This window comes from Crocodylus porosus, unplaced genomic scaffold, assembly GCF_001723895.1.
Source record: "Crocodylus porosus isolate Cpor-Errol unplaced genomic scaffold, CroPor_comp1, whole genome shotgun sequence".
Taxonomy (NCBI): Eukaryota; Metazoa; Chordata; order Crocodylia; family Crocodylidae; genus Crocodylus; species Crocodylus porosus.
The window spans coordinates 19553324-19562773 of record NW_017728949.1 but is presented as its reverse complement, the minus strand read 5'-3'; the positions used below and the strand labels follow the sequence as shown (position 1 = coordinate 19562773).

The 9450-nt window shown below is 46.5% G+C and overlaps 1 protein-coding gene across 4 annotated transcripts in view; it reads right to left on the bottom strand.

Annotated features, from left to right (window-relative positions):
• The window catches only part of ITGB2 (integrin subunit beta 2), a 68333-nt gene that overhangs the window by 5454 nt on the left and 53429 nt on the right, over positions 1–9450 (bottom strand). For all 4 annotated transcript variants that reach the window (XM_019554010.1, XM_019554009.1, XM_019554011.1 and 1 more), the window contains 5 exons: positions 8616–8756; positions 7187–7371; positions 3698–3942; positions 1955–2174; positions 869–1074 (listed from right to left, as the gene is read on the bottom strand). In XM_019554010.1, the coding sequence (XP_019409555.1) occupies positions 869–1074; positions 1955–2174; positions 3698–3942; positions 7187–7371; positions 8616–8756 (997 nt within the window). The remainder of the gene's footprint in view (positions 1–868; positions 1075–1954; positions 2175–3697; positions 3943–7186; positions 7372–8615; positions 8757–9450) is intronic.

Genomic DNA, 9450 nt, shown 5'->3' with positions numbered 1-9450 from the left:
TGTTTAAGAGGAGGTTAGATGAACATCTTGCTGGGGTTGTTTGACCCCAGTACTCTTTCCTGCCATGGCAGGGGGTTGGACTAGATGATCTGCTCAGGTCCCTTCTGACCCTAGAAACTATGAAACTATGAGCCCCAGCTCAGGACTGGTCCACTGTGGTGCTATATGGAGGTCACCCCCTGGACCCTCCTGTGCTTCATGTGACACTGGGTCCAGATGATGTACTATGTACAAAGTGAGCCCCAGAACAGGGCTGCTGCATGTGGTGCTGCAAGAGTGCCACATAGCACAGAGGGGTTGGTCCTGATCCAACCCACAGACTGGCCCAGCAACCCTCCCCTGACAAGAGCTGTCTGAAGTGGGGGAAGGCATTGAGTTTTGAATCAGGAGAGGACCAGAACCTGAGGAAGTAATGGCCAGGGTAGTGGGATGAGGGTGGGGTGAGGGAGGTTTCTGCACCTAATAGAAGAAAAGGAAGGACCAGACCCACGGAGACCTGTCTGCACTCAGAGCTGTATCCAGTGCTGCCCTTGGCTCTGGGCCATGAGGTCCTTTCCACGTATTAGACATGTTCATCTCCAGCATGTTTCCTCTTCACCCTAGTGAGGGAGTTGCTCTAAATGGCTGCAGGGGATTCTCTACTACTAAGGAAGAGACATGCATCTGTTGACATCTCTACCTCTATCATACTCAAGAAACAAAATTCCAAGTACACTTATTCCACTTAAAAGCTGACTTCCTTCTGTGCCTGTAAAAGGCCCTGAAACTTCTCATGTGTGGTTTTTGCACCAATATGCAGGCTTTGGTGGGGAGGATAAAAAAAACCCTTATTTAGTTCACAGTGGGATATAGAACAAGACCTAGGTACCTCTTTCTTTTTTCACTTTGACTAAGTACTGCTCCTCTCCATCATCCTGCACCATCTGGTAGGAAATCCAGCAATTCTCAGAGTCCTTTTCTCTGCAGGACTTGATAGTTCCTTTCAGTTCTTCTTGAACCTTGATATTGGGGCAAGTTTCAGTGCAGTTCTTCTGATATGGACCACTCCCAAATGCCTGGCATTCCACACAGGAGCTAGAAAACAAATACTATATTAACTCACATACTAGTAGCACCTTTTTCCCAAAAATCAGCCCTCCAAAATTGGGAGGACATGTCTTAAGCAGTGACGCTGATTTTCTTGGCTGGAATAGCAGCACTGAGATGCTGTGCTATAATGGCTGCCACTTCTCTCTGCACCAGCAAGCGGCAGGGGCACGGTTCAGTTGTAATCCTCCCACAGCTGCTGCTGAATTGGCAGCAATTTTTGGCTGAGCCACCAAAGCCGCTACCAACTTGGTGGCAGCTGTAAACACTGGTTAACACTGTGGCTTTTGCCCAAAGCAGCTAGTGAACAGGCTAAGAGTGAGTGAGCTGCCACATGCAGTCAGCTCTCAGCCTTAACGTTGTCTTCCAAAAACAAAGTGCATGTCTTTTTGGGGCAGGTGCTACTTGAGAAAATACTGTATAAAAGGAGCTTGAGATAATGATGTGATCTTAACTTCAGGAGCATAAGGACCAACACTGGCAGTGTTTGGTGACATACCAAGTAACCAGGCCTAATGCTGTGGTACTTGTTATATGAACCACATGGGAATAGAGGCAGCAGGGAGGTGGACTGTTGGTAAGCAGTAGAAAAAACTGTCTGGAACTGGGAACCCATCAACCTCAGAAGCACAGTTACTGCAGCATCAGGGAAACATTGAACCAGCTTCTTCTCCTCTATACTCAGAACTCAGGGGCCACAGTCACTGTTAGCCTTCCTCTGTCAGCACAAGGGCAATCTTCTGTGAGACAGGGGCTGATCATCCCCATGCTGGCTCTTTTGCTTCCCACTGAGTGAGACTAGCACACAGGAAGCTGGCAGGGCTTTGCAAAATACCCTTCCCTCCCAATGCACCCACACATCACTTACACATGTTTGGCACATGGAGACGGGCAGCCAGGGCACACTTCACACAAGGGAGGTTGGTAGCCTAAATTACACTGGCACCGGTTGCACTTGCACTTTCCCCGGTTACTGCATTCCTTTCCCTGGGCGTTCATGCAGCCATCTGTTGTTTTCTGGCACTGACAGGCACTGCCTTCAAAGCCATCTTGGCATTTGCATACACCACAGTCGCATACCCCTCGTTCTGGGAAGAAAGCAGAGTGATTTAGAGCTGAGATCCTTGCTCTTCAACAAATCCTGTGTGTGCAAACCTGTTACAGCAAATCTACAAACCCTTCACTATATCTCACCATTGTATGGATCAGCATCAATCCTGACATATTTATGGTTTGCTACACCAGCTTGGATTTTTGTCTGCACTAGTCTCAGCACAGATGGGTTCAGACCACCTCCGTCCCTTTCACAAGGGGAATTTCCTTCCTCAAAACCATTATGCTTTATCTACAAGGGCTGATTTACTCAACCAGGTTTAGCTGACCTGTGGCTGAGGAAGAAAGTCTTTCAAGTACAAGTCCTGAGTATTCCAAGAGCGAAGGGGACTTTCAGGTAGGAGCTCTACCCACCTGCTTTTCCCTCCGTACAGTATCAGGCATGTTTCAAGGGCATATCAGTGAACTGAGAAGCATGTGATAGATGAAGACAATAGATGAATTCTCTAGAGGAGGCCGTTTCCTCCTCCAATCAAGCTTTCCAATACAGCTAAGTCCTTTGGGTATACAAGGGAGGTTGAGTAGTTGAAAAAGAAGAGAAGCTAGAAACTAGGTCTCTCTCTTCCCTTGCCTGAGTGCACCAGTTCTCTGGTGTTTGATGAAAGGCTACTCTCCAGGGTAGCCTATATGTCCAGCTGAAGAAGCCAATTAAAAGAGACTAGACAGTCATCTTGCTGGGGTCATCTAACCCTCAGTTATATTTCCTGCTTGGTGCAGGGATCTGGACCTGGTGATCTTCCGAGGTCCCTTCCAGCCTTACAATGTATGAATCTATGAACTCTGGGGGACCAAAATTCAGGACACAGAGCTTATGCCCAATACAGCCTTTTGGAACTAGAAGTGGTTTATATGACTTCCATTTTCAGACAGCACATTACACTACCCTCAGTGGTTGCACTATCTCCCAGCAGATGCAGCACAGTGCTATCTGCCCCATGGGACTACTTGGGGTTGACTGGTTCCAAGCCAATTTTTCATACTTGGGACACAATTCACGTTTCAGGAATTCTGTAGTGGGAGATAGCTCCAAGTCTAGGATTGCTTTGTGACATTAATTACACATAGTTGCTTTATTACCAACAGGAGTTCCAAAAAACACACTCTATTTGGACAATGAGGGAACATGCTTCTCTGTCTGCATCCTGAAATCAGTGTTTGAATAATGATCTCTATGCAAATGTAATTCATAACCCAAGGGGAAGCTGGCCATGCCTGCAATGCAGCTACACACCTCTACCTGTCCACTAGATGGCATCACGGGACATCACAGGCTACACAACCTAGCTGTGAAATGGACCTGAATGGGTGTTTTTTTCTGGATGACAGAGGCATGGCTTTAACTCAAGATTAGTTACTCAGGACTAATACGCTGCAGCTAAAATTCAGCAAGAGGTGCTAATATTTCAGTGTCATGTGTAGGTTTCCAGGCAGAGCCCCCAGGAGGACCACTGCCTTGACAATGGCCAGAGGGCAGGCAGACCTTGAGGATGTCACTCACCTTTGCCCCCGCACACTTGGCCGTTGTAGACCTCACAATTCATGTTGTCGCATTGACAGAAGGTTCCATAGATCTGCTTGTCGGGCACATTGCTGGCGTGGCAGGTGCACTGCCCGCACACACACTCCCCCAGGCCTGAGCAGATGATGGAGGTATTGTCCTTCCTGCAGCTGCCTTCTAGCTCTTTGCTGCTTTTGCCTTTTGTTTCACACTCACAATTCTTGCCAATATAGCCTTCACTGCAGCTGGTGGGGGCAGACAGAAGTACAGGTATCAGCATCAATAGCAGCAGGAAGAGGTAACAGGGACAGGAAAACATTCAAGCCAGGCCACTGCATTCTCAGATTAATCACAATACTATCACTGGCTGGCACTAAGGAGCTGTTCCTCAGGGATGGGATGGGCCAGCATCCCCTTGTCGTTTTCCATTATTTCACACCACATAGGATTAGGCCTAGAGAAAATACCGTTCACTTCATAGGACACAGGATCAGTTGCAAGCTGTAGCTTTCTCTGTCTCATCTGTTATTTGCTCTCCTTCCCTGTTAAGTATCTCTGCTTTTCTTTTTGTCTTCCTTCCTTTTATTCCCGGGGTAATTCATTCTGTTCCTTAGCCATTCTTATTTTATCCCTACATGCTTGTGCTGTTCCTTTATATTCATTCTTTGTGTTTTGCCTTTGTTTCCACCCTTCCTGCTGCTGCTGCTGCCACTGCTCTTGAGCTGATTGAAGTGATAGAGCAGTGATCTGGGGGTGGAGGGGCCAAATGGGGTGCAGAAGAGGCAATCCAGAGATTTGGGGGCTGATGGGGGCCACAGTGATTTGTGAGGCAGAGGGAGTGATTCAGGGCAATCTGGCCCCTGCAAGCACTTAACAGCAGTGACCTAACACTTATGCATGACTGCAGAGTGCTTCTAAAATGTCTGATGGTGAAAAAAATGAACTCTCGTCTAATCAGGTAAGGGTGCAAGCAGAAGTAACAATTTTTGCATGCTCTTGCCACAGAAGGCAGTTTGTAGCTGTGACCAAACACAAGTGCATGGCTGCAATCAGCTTAAAAATGTCCAGTTGGGTGAATATCTGACCCCTCATTGCATGAGGCATCAGATAAAGGTGTTACAAACTATAGTGACTTTTGCAACTTGTGTCTGCTGAGCTCCCAGCCCATGGCTGTTTTTAGAATGGGAGCGGGGAAAGAGAGCAGAGGGACTTCAGTCTGGGGGTTTGTTCAGCCCTCCCCCCACCCCAGAGGGTGGGGCAGCTATACAACAGCCCCCCAAGGTAGGGTGGGGGTGACAATTCAACACCAACTGGGGAGCCCCAAGATAAAGTTCCTGCCGCTGCCTTTCTTCACCTTCCATTCTGAAAACAGGGAGCACTGGCAGAGAGCTTGGCTCTTGCTATGGGAACCTGGCTGAAGGGTCCCAGCCTGCAGCTAGATTCCTTCCTGCCCCCCCTGCCCCAGCAGTGAACTTCTGTTTGGTTGGGGGTATAACGGTGTAACTCAAAATGCTTTGCAAAAATTGTTCTGAGTTTTAGGCTCTCTACTTTAAGGTGCTCTCTGCTTTTGAGCACCTTAAGGACTTGGGTTTGCTCAAGGGTTAATTTTTCATGCAGGGGCTGGGCTGTCAGCAGAGAGGAAGGGAAGGGAGCAACAGCAGCTGCTGTGCTGCTACACAGGGCCTGAACTGGAGGGGGTGGGAGGAAGGGAGCTCCCTTGCCTGTGGGCCAGACCCAGCTCTCGCCAGCTGGGGTAGCTGACAGGTGCCTTGAAGTGAGGGACTGTGTTCCACCCTCCCACCCCAGCTCAGGCGAGGTATAGCAGCCTAGAAAGGACTAGCTGCTGCTCCTTTTACTTCCTCTCCACCAAGCTGGGGGGCAGGAGATGGGGCTGGGGAGAGCAGCAGTTCAGCAGCCTCCTCAGAAGCTGCTGGAGGGCCCCTGCCTGCTGGCTAGGAGGGCTGGTGCAGGCAGGCTCAATTCCTCCCACCCAACAGGCGAATGTCGGGTGTGTGGGGGGGGGGGCGCGTTCTAACTCATGACGCTTTAAGTAAAGTGCAGTGTGTTAGAGCAAGGTAAGGTCCCTAACGTCTGTCAGTGTCCTCAAGGAGCATGGGGATGGGGGAGCCATCTGCCCCTCCTCCCTGGCATATTCTGTAGCTATAGAGCTGATGAGCAGGGCAAGTAAGGAGCAGACTCTCAGCCCCTAGCCATGCCCCTGCCAGTGCTCACCAGTCTTCTAGCAGCAGGTCTGAGCAGTGCATGTTAGAGTGGGTATTAACCCTGAATATGTGACTGGTCACTAGCACTAGTGAACCTTAATACAGACTAGCGTTCTTTAGAATAAGCACTTGCTAACTCTAACGTGTAATCTCACCCCGAGTGTAATTGCCTTTGTTAAAACCTGTGTAAGAACATTGGGTCAGAATATATGGGGCTGGAGTCTGATCTCTGATCAACTGGTATAAATCCAGAGCAACTTCACTGAAGTGTCACTGTGAATGGGCTCCAGTGAGAGCCTAATATGGGGCTGAGCCTGGTTGCTAATAAACAGAAGAATTCTGACAACTGGGCTGATCAAGTTTTTTCCTCTGAGTCTATGACCACCTTCTCAACTGGTTACATTTCTTACACCATGATTTCCAAACACCTTAGCATCTGATCTACTAGCTTCCTGGAGAAACCCAGACTCTCTTCCTCCATCTTCCAGCATGGGAAGGGCCATCCAGTGATGACTACCTTCAAGAACTGCCTGAATTGACCTCTCTTTAATATAGATTTACTGAGACAGATTCTATTTGCCCTTAAACCACTGAAAATCAAGAGCCAATATACTGAAGTTAACAGAATGCAACTGGTGTAAAACAGGTGAGAGTGAGAGGAGGGTTTGTTGGTGGGCCCTCACTCTTACTGCCTGCTGTACATATAGAGAGGTCTAGAAATGGCTACATGAAATGGAAGGGGCAGAGGAAACATGCTGATATGTATGGGTGATGGTGCTCCTGCCCTAGTGGTGTGGCAGTAAACTGGTGGGAGGATTCTTCTTTCTCATGACACTCTATAAGAATGAACAAGTGGAGACTGGCACTGAGAGCTGACTCTGTGCAGCCCCAGGGTCACTCTAGGGAGACAAAGCTTCCATGAAGATTAATATCATTGAGCACTGGGGATGGGTGGTCTTTGGAGAAGCAGCAGGTGCTTCAGCCCTGGTGACTCTGCCTCCTGAACAGCATTTCTGTCTGCAAAATTAACCAGCCGTTACAAAAGAAACTAAGTAGGACAAAAGTTCAAAACCTGGCTGCATTAGATTACTTAAGACAAAAGTCCGTACCACACGCCTTCCGGATACCCACTCCCATAGGCTGAAATTCTGCCCCAAGTATTACAAGGAACAAGTGGACAGTCTTGGCTTTGTGCAGCTGTCCACTCCCCAAGGTTCCCAAGATCCCAGTATTACTAGGGAGGATATCACTAGAGTAGCTTGCTTACCTGCAGATCCCACAAACAATGTTGCCCTTCCCATTGCACGCACTGGAGTCGGTTTGTTCTCCGCAGTTGCAGTTGCACTGACTGGTTAAATGTACAGTGAGCGTGTCTGTGAACCCCAGAGGCCGGATGGTAAAGGACTGGTCTTTAATGCAATCCTTTGCAGTAACCTTCACCCGGAAGGTAACCTGGAAGGAGAGACATGACTGGGTTGGAGATTTATTTTCTAGGAAAGCACTGTAGTAGGGATGTGCTATCCACGCTTTACCTAAATTTGTCTCAGCCTCGAAAACTCTTTTTCAAGTGACAGGAATTGTATTAACTGCACACTGCTGTTAAAAACAGCAGGAGGAAGACAGGGGAACACAATAACTGGGAGAGGCTCAGGATGCCTCGATCTGAGAGGCTGGCCAAAAACTGGAAATTTTATCCTATGGGAAATTCTCGTCTGTCTGTTTTTGGGTATAAAACTACATCATCATCTTGAAGCAGCTGCAGTTTTTTCACAAAATATTCAGACTGAATTTCCCATGATGCACTGCAGTCATGGTAGTCCCCATAGTAGGTCAATGGGGATACCCAGTAGTATCACGGAAAATATATGCTGCTCGGGGATCCTGGTCTACTGGGGAGAGCGGAGACATGAAGCACCCAAACAATAGTTTCAATGATGCATTGCATTGGCTCGAGTGCTGGTATATTGACCACAAATGAAATGTTTTCTTTCAGGTCAATAGTACCCAACAGGATGTATTTTACTTCAATTTTATGATGAAACGAGATATATATATGAGGAAAATGTTGATTTGGCTGACGTATGTGTATATATGCGCATGTGTGTGTGTGTGTGTATGTATGTATGTATACACACACGTCAGCCAAATCAACATTTTCCTCAGAGATAGATAGATAGATATCTATCTATCTAGATAGATAGATAGATAGATAGATATCTCTGAGGAAAATGTTGATAGATAGATAGATAGATAGATATATAGATATATCTCATTCCATCATAAAATAGAAGTAAAATACATCCTGTTGGGTACCATTGACCTGAAAGAAAACATTTCATATATACACATACATCAGCCAAATCAACATTTTCCTCAGTGAAAATCTGAGTTTTGTTGAGATGACATTTTCCATTAAAAAAAAAAAAAGTATGTGGATGATAAATTCCTGACTGGCACTGGACTCACTCCTGAGAGACAGGGGGGAATCCCTACTATTAATACAATAAGTGCCCTCAGCTGTCATAGGTCCTCACAGCTTTAGCTTCCCCTGAGCAAATATTCTGAGACAGTGAATTGGGCTTCTGCTATAAGAAGACTGTACAAAGATTCAGGCTGAACTTTGAAATGGTAATCTTGTTGCTAAACTTTCTGCAGAAAGTAAAATTACAGAAATAACTGAGCCAGGGATCTCGTACTTTGTCATTGGTCTTGACATTATCACATTCTCCTCTTGGCTTATCCACAGATATTTTTTTATTATTGCAGAAGGAATCATATGTGACTTTCAGATTATCTGGAACAGTACCGTGGTCCACGATCACTTTGGAGGACAAGCTCTGTTAGAAAACAAGAAGAGAAAAGACACAGAAAACAGAGATCTTCCTCAAAAATGAACAGTCAGAAAGACCCTCAAGGATAGCCCATCCATGTCATGCTTCACTGCAGCTCCTATGAGTTGCAGGTTACTGGTTACAATCATCTTCATATAATATATGATTGAAAAGGAACATGAAGAGGTAACATCTCTGCTCTCTGGTGAATGCCACAGAAATGGGTAGCAGCCAGGATTTGAGACAAGAAATCCTTTATTTTTTGGAATAGGGGAAGGAGAGAGTAAATCAGCATTTCTCTTTTTGCTATCCCAGATCCATCACCTCTGCTCTGTGATAAGGCATGACTGGGACTGCGACTGGAAATCTGTAGTGCTCCAGGGTCTGCCCAGACAGGAAAAAATTAACTTTAGTCTAAATGAAAGTGTTCGACAGAATGCCAAGGAGAGGAATTTGGTTCCTGGGCTGGCACTGACCTGTCTTTAACCTAATAGTTTCACCTAGCACTGTCTGTATAAGAGAAAACAGGTATTTTGCATCATAGATTTTCTGTTTACAAAATAAGTAACCAACAAGTAATGATTCTTTTTCTGCAGAAACACAGATTGCACAAAATTCGAGTTTAACTAGAAACCCTCGTCACTTTCTATTACCTTGAAAGTTCACAACAGGTTTTTGACATGTTGAAGATAGCTTCTGA